General features: G+C 52.2%; 1 protein-coding gene across 3 annotated transcripts; it reads right to left on the bottom strand.

Annotated features, from left to right (window-relative positions):
• Nucleotides 1-877: 877 nt before the first annotated feature.
• Nucleotides 878-18,105, bottom strand: ERBB3 (erb-b2 receptor tyrosine kinase 3). Of its 3 annotated transcripts, XM_082350895.1 has the most exons (28): nt 17,885-18,105; nt 14,247-14,398; nt 13,541-13,727; nt 12,696-12,821; nt 12,003-12,068; nt 11,711-11,829; nt 11,461-11,602; nt 10,975-11,088; nt 10,746-10,866; nt 9,070-9,143; nt 8,840-8,930; nt 8,388-8,593; nt 8,051-8,183; nt 7,752-7,842; nt 7,373-7,527; nt 6,916-6,969; nt 6,431-6,572; nt 5,710-5,829; nt 5,486-5,584; nt 5,110-5,295; nt 4,793-4,948; nt 4,471-4,546; nt 4,142-4,288; nt 3,731-3,828; nt 3,446-3,634; nt 3,214-3,285; nt 2,710-3,004; nt 878-2,523 (listed from the first exon to the last, which is right to left on the bottom strand). In XM_082350895.1, exons 1-28 carry the CDS (start codon nt 17,964-17,966, stop codon nt 2,000-2,002), a joined length of 4,017 nt encoding a protein of 1,338 aa, XP_082207021.1. In that variant the 5' UTR covers nt 17,967-18,105; the 3' UTR covers nt 878-1,999. The 3 variants fall into 3 exon arrangements, with proteins under 3 accessions (XP_082207021.1, XP_082207022.1, XP_082207023.1); XM_082350896.1 differs by lacking the exon at nt 6,916-6,969; XM_082350897.1 differs by lacking the exon at nt 14,247-14,398 and having other exon boundaries at nt 17,885-18,102.
• Between the last annotated feature and the right edge of the window lie 53 nt (nt 18,106-18,158).

Genomic DNA, 18,158 nt, shown 5'->3' with positions numbered 1-18,158 from the left:
CCCTCTGAGGGCCTCGCACGCTGGAATCGCCGAGCACGCTGGGAAGGGTCAGGCTCCGGCGGGAAGGCGGAGCCGTTGGAGAGCGTGAGGGGAAGCGTGGTCTCTCCCGGAAAAACCACAATTACCAGGAGCGCTGAGCGAGAACCCGTAAGAGAGAGGGACGGGCTAAGGGAGAAGGGGCGGACCTACGGCGGGGAAATGTGTTTGGAGGCTGCGGGGCAGGGTGGAGCTGAGGCGAGTCGGGGAGATTGCGTTAAGGGCGGGGAGGCTGGGTACGCCCTTCCCCGGATCCCTGGAGCGGCAGGAGGGACCGGCCCGGCCAGTCCGCTCGTCCTCAGGTGCTGGGAGAACCGGGAGGGGCAGAGCGGGTGTGGAAGGAGATCAGGAGTCTGTGGAGCAGGGGCTAACTGAGCAGCCAGACTTATGAAGGATTATCCGTTTACAGCCTCCCAATCTAGAGACCGGACTCCCACTGAAGATGGCACTATTGTTTAACAACAGGCTTTGATGGCACCTGGGGAAGTGTTCACAGAGATTTAAGAGAATGAGAGTTCTAAAACATTTGCGTTTTCAGTATTCCACCTCTTAGGGCTTTTTCTAACTTCCCTAAACGTGTTGTTTTTGCTTGTTTTGTTATTCCCAGTTGGTTGCCCGGTAGAGATTACTAGTAAAACCCTTAAATGAAAAGGACTGTGCCCTATACTTGTCTTAAGGGAATAAGGAAAAGTAGGGCTGGAGAAAGCTACATGGGGCCGAGTAGGACTATCAGGAGACAGAGAAAGCAGCATACAGTGGTAGCTATCCACCGCTGAGGGACAGAGAAAAGGGGTGGTCTACCTCACACACTATAAAGGGTTTTATTTGACAGACAGGAAGCTGCAAAACTTTGGCATTTTTATTCAGACGTATAAAAACAAAACAAAAAAACTTCAGGGATAACAACAGATACCCCCAGTTTCCCATCCATGGGGACGGAGGTCTGAAGCTGGGTCCTCTTTCTATGCCAACTGGAAGCTTCCCACTACTGGATGAGAATAGCTCCTAAAAGTGGCTCTTGGGACCACTGTGAATCCGTCCCTTGGGTGGAGATCATATACAGCACATGCAGGTTATGGTTTACACAGAGATGCCCAGTTATTTTTCCTTCTGACCACCCCCTACTCCCACCTCCTGAGATAAGAAGTCTGGGTGTAGGAGAAGGCTGTAGTTGCTGGAGTTAGACTTGATTCAGTGCAAAAACAAGAAGACAATGCCCCTTCAGGGGCTCTGACTTATATCAGTTTTCCTTGATACTTTACAGTAAGAGCACATGCATTGGAAGATCTTGAATCTGGACCTGCTACTTGATTTACTTAATCTCTTTAAGGCTCAGTTTCCTTATTTGTAAAATGGGATAATACCTAGCATACAGAATTGGTGTCAAGGATTAAGTTAGATAATGTTGGTAAAGTTTAGCATGATGCTCAGCACATAGTAAATGCTCAGTTAATAGTAATCATTAATATCTACTCCCAACCTCTTCACAAGATTTTAAGCTTCTCATTTTTTCTAGGGGGTTAAGGGTCACAAGCCAGAATTTTGCTTTCCCCTGCCAGGTTCCTGCCTTTCCTCTTCCTTAAAAGTCTGATGGGAAACAAAGTCACACTTTAAAGCCTAGTCTCAACAAGTCAGAGTCTAAGAGAAAGGGACATGGGGAGTAATCCTTCATATCGCCAGGGAGTTCCCCCAAGGAAGTTGAGGAATGGGATTGGGAAAGCACATAAAATAGGGAAAACCATCTCCTTTCCTGGGTTTGGGAAAGAGAAAAAGTGCAAAGCTGGCTAATACCACAAGAATTTTGTGTCCAAGTGTTTAAGGCCTCCAAAGGTTGATTGGAATTGTCTAGGACTAGGGAAATGGGGCTGAGATCTGTGAGGGAGAGGGACTAAGGAGAAGAGGGGTACCCTCCAGAGGCACTAGCTGCCATCAAATGCTCCCTGAGTACCTCAGTGAGCAGGGGTTATGTTCTCTGGGCATTAGCCTTGGGGAAAAGCCGGCTATGCCAGTAATCAGGGTTATCAAAGGCAGAGTCAGTGGCTTCTAAACTACGTAGAGTTTTGAGGCGGGCATAATGGACTTGGGGGCCATGGTGTACAGGCCCCTGGAAAGCTCTCATTTCTTCATACCCTTGCTCAGCTGCTGGGCAGGCCTCCATGGCTGCATAATCCCCCCCAGGACCTCCTCCACCACGTCGCCGATTCATATATTCATAATCTTCATCTGGAGTTGTGCTGGCGTTGGGCATGGTGGGCACGGGGTTGAGCGGGCAACTCTGTGTGCTGCCCAGGGAAGCACTGAGGTCTGATCCCACATCCATGTACTCATAACCCAGCTCCTCAAGGGAACTTGGCCTAGGGGGACGAGATGGACTGCACTTTCTCCTCCGGTTCATGTATTCATACTCCTCGTCGTCGTCATCTTCTTCAGTACCCAGGACAGAACTGAGACCCACTGAAGAAAGGGTGCCTTCCCGGGAGGAGGTACCTGAGGGTTGAGAAGAGAGGCTAGGTATGTGGTATTACTTCATTGTAATAGGCAGTGAGGAGTGGGGGAGTCTTAGGAAAAAATGAATAGGGAGGGGTATGATCAGAGAAGACAGAAGGATTAAGAGGAGCCTGTGGAAGGAGGATTAGAGAAAGATTGAGGAAAGCGCTACAGAAAGTCAGGCACCTTTGAGGTGTGCATCTGGCATGACATAACCATTGACATCCTCTTCCTCTAACCCTGGTGGGGACTGTGGGGTGACAGGAGTAAGCAGGCTGTGGCGCTGGGAATGGTAGGCACTGTCTCCTCGTGGCCGTGGGCTCCGGCTCCGGCTTCTACACATGGATACCTTCTCCTGGAGCTCGGCCTCAGAGCCTGTCACATGGCCCTCCGATGACTCTGATGCCAGGCGTCCCCGTGGCACTGGGTGCAGAGAGGCTGGATGGTGGCACCGTTCACTACACCCACGAACTGCAGACTTCTAAGGAGGAAAATAATACATGGAGATTTATACAGAAATGAGGGAAGAAGAGAGATTTGTTTAGAAGGAGCTTGGGTTGTTCAGTGCCTTCTGTTTTGTAGGACACTGATTAAACCTCAGAGGTTTTTAAAGTCTCCCACACTACCCCTATCAATCCTAAGACACTGCCACCCAGCCTCTTGGCATCCTCTTAAAGAGACAGACCTTACCTGGGCAGCCTCCCCAAGATTCCCCTGGTTCATAGGCATATATCCCGATGATGGACTTACAAGGCTCTGGCTCTAGGATGAAAAAAGTGAGGAAGAAGTTTAGATTAAGAGAGAAATCTACTCACCACAGCAGCCTTTGAACAGTTAATATGGACATCTGTGGGATTCGTGAGGGTGCAGGTGTACAGAGGGCTTAGGGTGCAGAAAGTCTTGGGAAACTGGAAAATCTTACCCCACGTGGCCGAGTAAGTGTTCCAAGTGGCAGGCTAAGGGCAGAGCCTAGTGTGGTTGCCAAGTTCTCCTCCTCTGCCTCCAACTCCAGGTCTAGGTCTAGTTCTGGCTCCAGTTCTACTTCCTCCAGTTCCTTGTTTGTTAGAGCAGGGGGCTCTGCCCCAGGCGGAATTCCAGGCCCACTCTCTCTCTGTGAGGGCAGGTGGTTGATTGTTAAGGTATATCCTGGTTCCAGCCAAGTTCCCTTTTCTCTAGATCTCCTTGGCACCTCCTAATCCCCACTCACCTTTATGACCAGGTACCGTGGTGGGTCTCGGGCCATCCTGGTGAACTCATTGGCTAGTTCTTTAAAGGTTGGACGAATGTTCTCATCAATCATCCAACCTGGGGGTAAGATGTAGGAAGGAGAGCGATAAGAGGGGAGTGGAGTAGGGAGGGAAGCTACTTAGAAAATAGCTGACGCTTTGTTCCCTCATCTTTGTGTGGGGAGCCTGACATCCACGTAGATGCCAACGGCATAAATGATGTGGAGAGTGCTTAGTGTTTATTGGGCGGAGACCATTTGGGGCATGCACCGCTGTTCTGGCTATTCACTTTTCATCACTGAGCATTGTTTATCCATGCCTTTTAGGTTTTCAGTCCAATGAAGCAATAATGGAGTAAAAAAAAAAAAGGCTGAGATCAGCAGGTAACTCACACTTGACCATGACCATGTAGACGTCAATGGTACAGATCTGGGGCTGTGCCAACCGCTCCCCCTTCTCCAGCAGATCTGGTACTTCAGCCAGTCGCAGCCCTGCATAGGGCTCTGCCCCAAAGGTCATCAGCTCCCAAACTGTCACTCCTGGTATAGGAAGACATGACTAGTTGATGGCAAAATAGTAGACATGGGCATGCAGATGAAGGGAAGGCAGAACTTGATCTGACCCAGGATCTGAAGAGCTTAGAGATTCTAAGAAAGGGTCTCAAAAGGCATCTTTGGAATTTGGGCCAGTGATGGTATGGTGGGCATCCAGATGGACTGACCATAGCTCCAGACGTCACTCTGGTGTGTGTATTTCCCAAAGTGGATACTCTCGAGGGCCATCCACTTAATTGGAGTCTGGGGGATTAAAGACAAAGGCGTCACCAGCTGATTTCCACACATTTTCTTAGCATTTCTAAACCCATGTTCTCCATCGTTCTTTTCTTTGTTGCTCTCTAAACTTTTATTTCTGGCATCTCCAGGTTCTTCTCCTTGGACTAATCCTGCAGCATCTGCTGGCCTCTCAAAGAGACCACAGAGTGCTTCCCGTCCCCATGCTTCACTCCACCCCTGCCTCCTTACCCAGCCTTTGTGTCACCTTACCTTGGCCTCACTGTGCAGTAGCTGCTTATCATCAGGGGGCAGCAAGTCAGCAACCCCAAAATCTGCCACCTGAACTTGACTGGGTGACTTCAGTAGCACATTTCGGGCAGCCAGGTTCCTGTGCACCATACCATGTTCCTCAAGGTAGTACATTCCCTATAGGGAAGGAAGTATTCTCAAGGTTGGGGAAATTGGTCATTGAGCTTCAGAATCACCTCAAACCCTAAGGCACCTCTCAACACTTGAACCTCCTGGTCCCTCCCTGTGGGCCCGCAGGCAGTTTCATCTTAGAACTCCTCCACTCTCCTCTCACTCACCTTGGCAATTTGTACTCCCCAGTTGAGCAGCAGCTGTGGCCCCAGTGCCCCACGGTGTTGTCTCACATGATCCAGCAGGGAGCCCAGAGGCAGGTACTGAGTGATGAGCTGCAGAGATGACCCTGGGCACAGTCCCAGCAGCCGTACAATGTGGGCATGGTCGAGGCTGCCAATGGCCAGCATATGCTAAGAGACACAAGAAAGGTCATCCTGGGAACAAACAGGGTCACATAAAACCAGACCAGGGCTCCCTCAACATTCGAAGACATCAACGTGGCTAACACAGTATCTGCTAACACAAGACTGTGCTTCTACATAATTGTATCTAATATCAACCCTCTCCTAGTGGCACACAGAACACCCTGCCTTCACTTACGTCCGTCACAGCTTGAAAGCTTTGCCGTCCACTCTTGTCCTCGATGACTTTAATGCAGACTGGAATCTTGATCGACTCACCCTCAGGAATCCACACACCCTGGGAAATTTTGGGTAGGAGTCAGCCTAAGGTCATTCTCCCCAGGCTAGTCCTGTCTCTGAGTCTTTCTCTCCTTTGCCCTAGATCCTTTTCCCACCTCCCCAGACTTCCTGTGGGCCACTCACTTTGTGCACAGTTCCGAAGACGCCCGAGCCCAGCACTTTAAGCTTCTTCAGCTCTGTTTCTTTGAAGATTCTGGCCGAGACTTTGTTAGCCTTCTCACTGGGATCCAGAGGCTCTACGCTCTGGAACAGATGGGAAGGAGGTACTCAGGAAAGCCCACTCCCATGTCCCTCTCCAACCCCCTCCCCATAGGTGGATGCCAAGAGCAGCAAAGCCCAAAGGGGTGGGAGCAGGAAGAGGAATGTCTCTAGTCTTGGAAAGCATTGCAGGCATATGGGGGAATAAAAGACCTGAGGATTGAGGAAGTCGTTTGTGTTCATGAGACCAGAAATCAAGAGGGTCAGGTTTTCCCTTTGATGGGAGAGAGATGGTAGTACTATCACCTTGAGTACTTTTATACAGTTCTCTCTGTTTTTCAAAGCACTTTCACATACATCATCCCCTTTCACCCTTACAGCCATCTTGTAAGGATGAATGTTATTATTTCCTCTGTATACATGCATAAACTGAGGCACAGAGAAGGAAGCTAACTTATTCAAAGTCATACGGCAAATTAATGGCAAAATCAGGACTAGAATTCATGTCTCCCATTTCTCTGGCCAGAGTCCTTTCTGATGGACCATACTACCTCCTTGAAGAAAGGGATCAAAGCTCTGGGGAAGGAAGAGGATCTTAAAAGGGTGATGGTATAGGGTATGTTTCAAGGGTAAGCTAGGCACTAACCTCACCCCGTTCCAAGTAGCGCCTCATAGCCCTCTTTTTCTGAATCCGGCGCCCACGCCAATAGAGAAAAGTGCTGCCCAGGATCAGGAAAATCACTGCCAATCCTACCACCACTGTTAAAGCCATTGCCAGATGGGTTTTGCTGTGGGACAGAGAAGCCCAGAATTATCCTGGGTCTACACTTCCCTTACAAATGTCATTTACACCTGTACTAAAGGTATAGCGCAGATCTGGGGCAAGAAGTTAACATTCACATCTACATATATCCTTGAGCAACGAAGGGGTTAACCTCAATCTCCACCCCAAGACTACTGCAAGTTAATCTTAGGAAGGGAAGACCAGAAGCCTGTATTCTTGTGTCCCCAAGTCCAGTGACAGTAGCCTGTATATAGAAGGCCAGAACGAATAGAGACTTAACTCTTCCCAGGAGGTAACGGCCCTTCCCCAAATATTCCCAGCTCCCTAAATCTCCAAGCCCACCATACCTGATCAGTGCCAGTGTTTGGCCTAAACAGTCTTGTAGCTCTGGTCCCTTACACCTGGAGAAGAAAGTCACCTCCTTAAATGGGAGCTTGGTAGACTTCCACGGGAAGCTCAATTCCAACAGTCTCAACGTACATTGTTTCAGACCCTACCATGGCATCCCATCATGAAGCCCAAAGCATATCCCAAGACATGGCTCCCATCTCTGGCTCACCAATCCTCCCTGCGTCCCTCTCTTGAATGAAACTCCCCTGAGCTGAGGTTATTCCAGGTTCCCCAAATTGTAGCGTCATTTTGTGCTGTTACTGAGTTTCCCTTTCTCCAATCCTTCGCTACACAGCTGGGAGTGGTTCTTAAGTCGTAGTTCCTTTTTTCTTTCTGCTCCCCTCACCCTCTTCTTTCCCTCTAGTCTGTACTCTTACCCCTCCACCAACACCCTTTTATCATCCCATCACTGACCCCTGGGTGCAGTTCTCATGACAGGGCCGACATTCATTCTGAGCATCTGGGTACTTGTAGATGGGGCCCTTGGCACCGAGGACTCCAAAGGGGCAGCTGCTCACACAGTGGGGCCCATCTCGAAAATGGGCACACTGGGCACAAGCATCAGAGCCCTGGGTGGAAGAGAGAAGGTCAGGAAGTATGGTATACCAAGATCAATTCCATACTTCCCAACAAGAACTAGCCCAGCCATTTAGGATCCTCCACTCACAGACCCTAGCATTATCTGGCCTCCCTGTGCCTCTCTATGGCCTTGAAATTTGGCCATATCATTCCCTAGACCCTCCAGTGTTGCCCCACCCTCTCTCCCTTAGAGATCCTGGTGCTGCTACTGTACCGAGCCATTGCACGTGGCAGTGCCCTCCAAGGGTTGGCATTCCGGGTGGCAGGAAAAGCATTCAGCTTCATGGGCAAACTCACGAGGCTCCCTGCAGTGGGGGGCCGGGGGTAAAGGGAGGGGGGTCACTTCCAAGGCCTGACCTTTATGCTCTGATCCCCCAACCACAGGGCCTCCTACCTAATTCCCACCAAAGCATATACAGAAAGTTGTCTAAAGGCTTTCGGGTGCCACCTGAACAGCTCCATCCCTCGGGTCCATTCCCCCAACCCCTTCTTGACTCTCCCCCCTCACTGTACCCATTCAGAAAGTTGCAGTGGGTCACACAGACACCTCCTCGGCTGTAGTTTCGGCAAGATAGGCACTGACTGGGGCCTGGGCCCCAGCATCCCCCAGAGGAGCACAGTGGGTCACACACTTTGCCTTCTGCCACTGGAAAGGAAGGGGTGGGTTAGGAGGAGTCTGAGGTCTCCTAACAAGCCTTTTCCTGAACTCTTGCTCATTACTGCTTCCAGCCTAATGTCCCCCTCTCCTTGGCTCTGTCCCCCATCCCTACTCCCACTTGCAGGGCAGAGCAGCCCTTATACCCTTCTCCTGCCTGATTCCACCGCCCCGTCCGTGGGCCCTTTCCCTCACCGCAGTCTCTGCGGGGCCGATTATGCTTGATGTCCAGTCTCTCTTCCGAAGGCCCCCGAAGCAGCCTGGTCCAGTTCAAAGAATGGTGGTAGCAGAGCTGTCGATTGGCACTTATGTAGATACGCCCAGCACTAATTTCTTTCAAGGATCGGAGGCCCAGAGATGTTACATTCAAGTTCTTCATGATCAACAGTGAGAAGCCCCGGCTGAGAACAAGGAGACTGGATGAGAGGGGAGACTACAGAGGAAAAACTGAGCACACAGTGGATTCATTTCCATTCAACAAATTTGCTCTGGGCTAATCAACCCACTCAGAGGGACTCCCCCCTCCTTTAGCCTTTGCCCCATCAAACTCCCACTGTATGAGACCATGCCTTGTATTTCACTCAAGGATGCCTGAGAAACTGGGTTCTTTGGCCGGAGGTGTGACGACCTCCACACCCCTTACTCACTTGTAGAGGCTTCGGCCCCCAATGGTCGTCAGGTTGGAAAAGACACTGAAGTTGTGCATGTGGGGAGGCCAGGACTGGATGTTCAGGTAACCTGAGGGGTTGGAGAGGGGCATATGAGTGGGAAGCCTCTCTCCTTCCTTCCTCAGGTTTGCCTGGTCCCTCCCCTGATGCCTGGCACATGATTTTCTCAAGTGGTATACTCAGTAAGGGCAGCCTCTCCTCCCATTCACCTGTGATCTCCCGCACTGTCCGGAAGACACTGAGCTTCTCAGGGTCCAGAGCAGGGATCTTGTGCCAGGGGTCTCTGAGGAGAACAGTAAAAACCAGTCAACAAGGTAGAGGCATAACCAAGTAGCAGTGAGCACGCCTAGCCTCAGAACTTTGTTTCCAAATAGCGTTCTCCACTAAAAGGAAACAGGACTCTTGGGAGAAATGGCTGAGGCAGGAGAAATATAACATGAGCCTACAGCATCCTGTGCAAAAAAGTAAGGAAATGCTCAAAGCATGAGGGGTATAAGCCCAAAGAACACAGGAGCCATCATAAGGGGCCCCACAATGAGCAGACCAAGGACAACTAGAATAACGATTGTAAGAGACTCTGAAATGTTGACTAAAACAAGTATCCACACAGATTAAACACACAAACAAGTAAGTAAATAAACAGGAAGGGAAGGCTCTCCCTAACACGAGAATGCCAACAAATAAATACAGGAGGAATAATGGAGTTAGAAAATCATCATTTGGCAATTCTCATAAAAACTGCTTCAGGCAAATATCTCCCCACAAGATACTTATTAATTTGCAAAGGGAAAATAGTAACTTTACAGTAGAAAAGCTGGCAGATGCTACCTTAACCAAGTGACCAGAGGTATCATCACCAATGATGGAACAAATCAACATCATGTGCCTCCTTGACACGATGCACTGAGAATAAATACATCTATAGTATTCCTATCAAAAATGCATAACTTGAATCTAAGTGTGAGGCAACATTAGATAAACCCCAACTGAGGAACATACTACCAATCACCTGACCTATACTCATCAGCAATGTCAAGGTCATGAACTGTGACAGATTAAAGGAGACTGAAGAGACACCAAATGTAAATGTATGATCCAGGACATGAGCAAGACAATTATCGAAATCTGATTAAGGTCTGTAGATTAGATAACATTTTATATCAATGCTAATTTCCCGATTTAAACAATTGTACTATGGTTTTGTAAGAAAATGTTCTTGTTTTCAAGGAATACACGCTGAAATGCAACTGGGGTGAGGGGACACCATGTCTGGAAATTTACCTTCAAGTGGTTCAGAAAAACAAGAGCATGTATAGTGTGTGTGGTGTGTAGAGACAAATGATAAAGCATGTGGTACATTGGTAACATTTGGGGGATCTGAATAAAGAGTGTATGGGAAATCTTTATACCATTTTTTGCAACTTTAGATCTAAAATTTTGTCCAAAGTAGACAGGTGGCCCTAACGTTTCACACACTCACACCCACACCCACACACACTCACTCACTCACTGTAAATGCTGTCCTATGGATTAGAATGTCCCTTTGCTCTTTGTGGCTCCAAACCAAGAAGCAGAACTAGGGGAAACAGCTGGAAGTCATGAGAGATTTTTATCTAATTTAAGTAAGAACATTTAGAAACCTTTAAGAAGGAGGACACAGTGTCCCTGTCCCTTGCCACTCAGCTGGCTGGATTGCTTACGGGTATCTCTGAGGGGATTCAAGCCCTGGCTGGGGAGTTCAGCACTGTCAGGTCCTTTGTGACCTCTAAGATTTTATGATCTAGATTCCTGATCAGCTCCACATACGAAGGCTTGAACCAATGCAATGAACCGTGAGCAGGTGGATGGGGTGGGGGGGTCAGGGGATGAAAGCAGAATCTCTAACCCATTGAGGCCAGTGATAAGAAAGTCCAGGTTGCCCAGGATCTTGGTGCAGTTCACAAATCCATCAATGTTGCTTGAGTCCACAGTCTGGAAGCGGCTCCCAGAGCCCGTCCCCTCACAAGCTGTAAACACAGAAGAGGCTCACTGGGGAGGGGGTGTGGCGAGTGGAGTCTGAGTAGTCTCAGGGGAAAGGGTATCTCTTCACCAACTCCTTACCATCTCTTACTCACCTTTGGGGCACAGACCCCCACAAGGTTCACACATCTTGAGTCCATTTTTATCTACTTCCATCTTGTCAGGAGGACAAGCCCTGACACAAGATGTTTGATCCACCACAAAGTTATCTAGGAGGGAGGAGGGCACCATTAGAGATGAGGGAGGAACACTGCCAACTACCAACTGAACCTCCTTCCTCCTGCTCTGCACTGCATTTGTTCCAATCGACCACCCGAGGTTCCTTAAGTGCTGTCTCATGGATTAGAAAGGCCCTTTGCTCTTTGGATCCAAAAAGCAGAACTAGGAGCAATTGCTGGAAGTCATGGGGAGATAGATGTGGGAACAGGACATAGGGGTCATTCATTAGGGGTGACTAGATGATCACAACCAATTGCCCTCTATATCCTCTATTAACCACCCAACTTGATCCATTTTGCCTCCTAAAATTTCATCTAAAATCCTGGTTCCACTACCATTGTTCCTTCCCTTCAGACACTTACGGGGACAGCTGGCTACACAAACTCCTCCATACTGATACTTGGTGTGGGGATTGGGTTCCAGCTGGAAAGTTAGCTTGTTGTAGACAAGAGGCTGTGGACACTGGCGTACACAGGCTCCACTGTCATTGAAGAGCCGGCAGGCCTAGGAACACAGAAGGCTCATAAGACTCATGTTACATATGGACCCCTACTTCCTCCCCAAAGCCCACATCCCATTTCAGAACAGGCAAGCGGTGGTAACAGTACGTACAAAGCAGTCTGTGTCCTGAGGGCCTGAGCAGCCCCCTGCACACTCGTCGTGGCAGCACTGGTTGGGGTTCGGCCCGAAGCAGTGACCATTACACTGAGGGGCACAGATGGTCTTGGTCACTACGGACGGAGAGAAAGCACAGCTGTCAGGGCTCACGGGACTGTATTCTGACGCTATCTCTCACCCTCTTGCCTTATAGGCTCATCGCTACCCCCGTGTCGACACAGGCTGGGGTGGGCAAGGATATGAAAGTGTATATGAGTTTGAAGTCTTTAAAATGAAGTAAACCCACGTGTCTGGCAGTCTTCTGGTCCAGGACCCCAGCATCGCCCCTTGCAGACCTCATGACAGGGGGGACCTGGTTGGGAGGGAAAGTAGCACAAGCGGCTGTCAAAAAGCCTTGCTCAAATCAACAGGGTATGATGTCAGCACACAGGCACCCAGTCCCGGGAAGCGCAGAGCCAGGGCAGCATCCCTCCTTGCCCCAGCGGAGCTGGGCTGGGCTCAAGTGAACCTGTCAGCAAGGGGTGGAGCCGCGCCTCCAAACCACCCACAGGGCAGCTGAGGGGAGGGCCCGGGGCACATGCCTCACTCAGCCCAGTCCCAACCCAGGAATTTGGTTCTTGGCAAATTAAACCCAGTAGGAATATGTGTGAGTGAGAGGATAGGGAGCGGCAGACTGCGGTCAGGGCTAGGTAGGTTCCAAGAAAGAAGGATGTTGGAGTGGAAAGAGAAATGGATGTGGAGTCCAGAGACCTGGCTTCCCACTCAGAGCACAGCGCTCTTTAGCCCCTTTCCTTCGCACGCTGCTTCTGCGGTTCGCGTTCTAGGGGACTGACCTGCTCCCTCCTGGCAGGCTGCTTGGGTTAGAGCCTGAGGTTTGTTCAGTGGCAGCTGGGTTCACATTAGGGACATATTGATGAGGGGAAAGGAGCCACTCTGGTTGGGTGGGGGCAGGGGGGCAGTCTTGATCACGGCCACTCACAGGTCCTGCCATTGTCCTTCACCACTATCTCGGCGTCTCGGTCCCGCACGATGTCCCTCCAGTCAACTGTGTCCATGTGACAAAGTTTATCATTCTTCTCAATGTAAACGCCCCCTGACAGAATCTCTGAGGTAGGGAAGAGAAGTGCCAGGGTCAAGGGCTAGTCAGGGAAGTCCTCCTTTTCCCTGCCTCTCCACCAGTCTGAAAGGCCACCCGAGTCAGGAGCAGAGGACAAGGGGCAGACGGATATGTCCAATTAAATCCAAACTGCAGAGGAGGCGCGCCTCGTAAGAGGAGGAGCAGGCCAAAAGAAAGTCCTGCCTCCTCAGACACCTGTCCAGATCCGGTTTAGCGAGTGGGGGAGGGGACGGGAAAGGAGAGTAGATCCCTGACTCAAATCCACACCTCCCCACCCCCGCGTGCCCTACCTGTGTGTTTTTCAACTGACTGGGGCAGGCAGAATTAGACGGTGGCCAGGCGGTATTTAACCCCTCTAGTCCTCCAGCTTGGGGCGACTTGTGAGGGCGGGAGGGAGGATTCCCATCCCCAGGGAAGGAGGGACATCAAGGGACACTGCACTCGGAAGTCAGAGGAATGTGTAACAGCCTCAGCTCCAAATGCAGCCCCACCAGGACATAAGGACCCTCCCCGGGGACAGATGCCTCAGCTCCCTGTTAGGGCCCTCTATCATTTAAGGAGGAGTGGACCTTTAGACCGTGGTGGTCAAGGTGGTGGGCACCTTGAACGGGGGTACTTGGAGGGAGCAGTCTTGGGTCATCATCAAAGAGGCACCTGTCAGCAGGTTGGCTGAGGGGCAGGCCTGGAAGGAATCACCAGGAACTGACCAGTGAGCTGAGTAAAGCGGAGCTGGCGCAGAGCATGGCTGGAGTTGGTGTTGTAGTTCAACATGACAAAGATGGCAAACTTCCCATCGTAGACCTGGGTCCCCCGCACCACTCGGAGGTTGGGCAGTGGCAGCGTAGAGAACTCATTCATGGCCACAAGGACGTAGCCGGTCACTTCTCGGATCCACTGTGATGGAGCAGATCGTGTGGGTGAGAGGGAGAGCGGGGCAAGAAGTCTCAATCCCCTTTCCCTCCCTAAGGCACTGAGGAAGCTCTAACTGCTCTAATTTTTACCAAGTCCTGTTTTGGAGTAGGGAGTAGCAGGTGCCACACGACTTCTGCAAGTGAAGACAAGCTGCAGAAATGACCGAGGAATTCTAGGCTCCTAGCCTTTCCTTCTCAGGGCTCCTCAGGCCAGGAGGGTCCTTGCTTATCCCTTCCTCACCTCCCCAGGTGCCTCTTGGTCCCTGGTGCAGAACCCCACCCTGCCCCTGCCTCCTTCTCAGGGCCAGACCCTGTGCATCCCCGGCTACAGCGACCAGTCCACAGGCCCCAGACTCCAATCATTGCCCCATAAACACACTGGCTTGGATCTTAGGAACCGTGGAGTCTTAGGAATGCTCAACTCCAGCCCTGAGGACAGGAAAGACGCTTCTGTAGGGAGGACAAGGGGGAAGAGGTCGAGGAAGGAGGTCTGCACTCTAACCTGCAGGAAGGAGAGGTCAGCATTATGTCCTGTAAGCACGATCTCCAGGTTCCCCATCACCACCTCACACCTCTCGTAGAGCTTGTACAGTGTCTGGTACTGGTTCTCGGCATCGCCGGTCACACTCAGCCCATTCAGAGTCCCAGGGCACACTGTTCCAAGTGGAGGTAAGAATGGCAGAGGCCTGGACACAAGTTTCCAGCCCCATCCCCCAAGACCACCCCTTGGTTGCCCTCTTCCAGTAACATTTAGCACGATCAGAGGCAGCTGCCTCCAACCCTCCGCCCTAGAGGCAGATGCCAAGGCCGGACTGAGAGCCTAAACTTCCTCTTTTCCCAGAATCCCTTCACTGGCCCCCTGAACAGGAAGGTGAAGAGATTTCCTTTTCCCACCTGGGCCTCCTCTGTGCCTCTACTGGGTACTACTTTAGGTGCTAAGGAGTTAATCAAGGAGGATGAGGGGTTGTTTTCCCCTCCCTAGAAAGAAGTTAGAAAAGGACCACAGCTTGGTTACCCTCCTCTTCCCTTCCCCTGCTCCAACCAGGGCACTTCTCTACCCCCATCCTGCCTCTCTAGGTCCTGGAATAAATATCTCTTTGGGGCAGCACACAGCCCCTATTGTGTCTACTGAGGGTGGGATGGGGGCAGAGGGCGGGGGCAGTGCCTGGGGCCACGGTCCAGCCCACAATGAGGCGATTCTATTTAGGAGGAGGGGGCTGCCCCACCCTGTCCCCAGACACCCTGTCCTCAGCCGCAGCCCCCCTCTCGCCTCAAGCCTTGGGCTCAGACGAGTGACCTCACTGGCAGGGGGCCTCTGGTGGTGGCGTGGGGGGCTCAGTGTGAGCTCTGTCTTTAAAGCTGGAAGATAGGGAGCTGACTGCCCACCTCGCACCCCCTTCCTAAACTCTGGCTTTCCTCTCACTCCTTTCCCCATCCCAGCCCACTCCAGCTCCCTCAGCATCACACTTTCCAGCCCTAGAGTATTTTTCAGCAAATACAGAGAAGCCGGATGGAAACAGCAGCCGACTGCCTCCATTCTAAGCCTTCTACCCAATTTCATTGTCAGAGGAGATTCATTAAGAAGCCTTCCAACATGGCACTCTCACTCACATTAGGGAGAGCCTAGACTCGAGGTACATGAGGCATGTCAGTCTTGGGGGTTCACTTTACTTTGTAAGTATGGAGGACATAGGGGCCATGGGAAATGTTGGACCCTGAAGCCCTACCCCTGTCTCTCCTCTGGCTCAGTGAAAGACTGCGGGGAGGGGGGTAGATACCACCTGTCCCAGCCACCCTTCCCTGAGGCAGTGGCAGCCTAGTGGGAGGCAGGAGTGAATGGAGGGAGGGAGATTGGTGAGGCCCCAACCCCTCCTCCTAGATGCACCCCTAGTCTGACCACCTGACCTTTGAAGGGCTCCCATTCCCTATCACACCCCATGAAGGGAAAGGGGTGAGCTAGACCCAGCAGAGGGGTAAACAGGCTGGGAGCTCCCAGAGGAGCCTGGGAACTCTAGGGTCCTTGGGTTGAAAACGAAACGACTAGGAGGTTAGTCGTTTCTGGAACAGCGCCACCCCAACCCCCTTCCTGGCAGGACACCCCCTCTTCCAAGTCAAGGCGCCAACCCTTCTCCCCAGATAAGGGAGGAGCCAAGATTTCTGCACAGGGAAGTGGGGTGTGTGCGTGTACACACACACACACACACACACACACACACACACACACACACACACACACGTACTCGTACACGTACACAGCTCCCCTACTGGCCCAGAAATCTACACTGGTTCTGTCCTTGGGTTTCCTTATTTGGAAGTATTTCAGGTGGCCCCATCCATTCCACCTGCCCATATGTGTTTGTGCAAACTTTGTGTCTGTGCTTGGGAGGCTACAGTGCTCGAGGTCCCAGTTCCCTGCCACCCTGAGGGTAAAGTCCATATTACACAAATAGGAGCAAAGGGCTGGGTGGGAAGAGAGTATGAACAACACCTCTGAGGAGGAACCAGGCAGCCTGGGGAGGAGAGGAGGGGTAGGGGAATTAGAAAGTCCCTGCTATACGCAGGGATTAGGGGCACAGGGAGGGCCTGTGGCACAGACCCCCCTTTGGTAAAGAACACTGGGGTGGGTCACAGCAAGAATCTCCAGCCCCTCCTTAACCAGAGGCCTCCTCTCCAAAGTCCCCCACCCCCCATCACAGCCAGGACAAAGGGGCTATAGAAGGACTGAGACAGGGCCGGATGCCCAGAGGCTGCAGGATCCAGATAAAGGGTAAAGAGACCCAACCATGCCTGCCTCCTGTCTCCCTCAGGGAAGGTGGCCAGGATCTGGGACTCCTGGGTTCCCAGCTGAAGATTCCAGGGGTCTGGATGGGACAGTGATACAGTCACTTTACTCAGTCTCTCCCACTCCAATCCCCAGACCCCCGCCCTCCACCAGCTGGGAGTGTTCACATCTCAAGATCCCAGGGTCTAAATTTAGGCCCAGCAACTGTGAGGGAAGCACAGGTGTTTCTCCCACTCCCACCCTGGGGAAGGGGCCCTGACTGTGCCAAACCCCAAGCTGAGATCTGGGGGGAGGGGAGGAAATCAACAGGGTTCCTCCAATGCCAGCAACCCCAGCACCCCTCAGGTGTCCATGGTCCCAGAGACACCCCAAAGAGGTGGGCTCAGCTGGCATGGGAGTGGGAGGAGGAACAGAGGAGCAATCTGACTCTCGTCTAGACTGCTAGAGACAGCCAGACAATAAACAGAATGGGGGTGGGGGTGACGCTGGGCCTAAGAAGGACCCCCCCCCCAAGGACAGGGGGCTCAGAAGACAGGACAGGTGTCCTGTTGGCCCTCAGGTTGGGGAGAGAAAAGACAGAGAAATAGCATCTGGAAGTCCTTGACCCTATAGCTCCTGGCTCAGTGCTTTGTACATAGTAGATGCTCAATAAGTATTAGTTGAATTGATCTGGGTCTTGACAATAAAAGTTTGGTCAAGTCGGGGACCAGCTAACTTTATTATTTTGAGAGAAAGAGGCCAGTCAGCCTCTGCAGGGCCTCTCACCCTGCTGTCACCTGGACTTGGCCCTTGGGTTAATCTCAGCTCTCCACAGGGCAGGCCCACTCACGGAAGAGGAGGTGCCTCTCTTGTTTTCCAACACTAGACAACAACCTCCCCCCTTCCACAGCTCCGCCCTGCCGGCAAAACAACAAAACTGGAGGTTTTTGAGCCCCTGGGGGCAGGAGGTTGGGAGCAAACCGAGACCCCCCCCTTCCCTGCCCCGCTCTTTCCAAGATCTCCACCTCCAATCATCCCCTCACGTTTACAGAATGGAGGTCCCAGCTCCCCTCCCTGCAGGGCCCCTCAGAAGAGTGAACTGTTTCAGCATCAGCCCTATCTGGAGAGACAAATCAGAGGGTCCGCGACACGGCAGGGAGGAGGTGGCCGGGGCAAGGTAGTGGTCCGGGAATCCCGTCCCCGCCCGGACCACGCCGAGAACCTGATCCTGACGGTCTCCGCCCAGGGGGCCCCAGCGCGCCGGGGCTCCGCACCGCCAGCCTCGCACAGCCCGAGCTCCTGCCCCTGGCCTCCGGCACCCCGCGAATTTGGCTCGGAATCCCAGGTTCCGAGCCTGCCGGTGCTCCCGCGCCGCTTACCTGCCTGCGAGTTGCCCACCTCGGAGCCCCGGGCCAGGCTGAGGAGGAAGCCCAGCACCTGCAGAGCCCCGTTCGCTCTCATGACTCCAGCGGAGAGTGAGGGGAGCCCAGCCCAATCCGGCCGGGGGGCGGCCCTGGGCTAGGACATCTAAGCGGAGCCACCTGAGCTGCCGGAGACTTGGTAGCGGCGGCAGAGGAGGCTGCAAACTGCAACCGGAGCCGGAGCCGGAGTTTGGGGCGGAATGGCAGGGGAGGGGTGTAGTCTGCAAGGGAG

Source organism: Balaenoptera borealis (genome assembly GCF_965194805.1).
Source record: "Balaenoptera borealis genome assembly, chromosome: 13".
In the NCBI taxonomy this organism is placed as follows: domain Eukaryota; kingdom Metazoa; phylum Chordata; class Mammalia; order Artiodactyla; family Balaenopteridae; genus Balaenoptera; species Balaenoptera borealis.
This window is presented reverse-complemented; position numbering and strand designations above follow the sequence as displayed.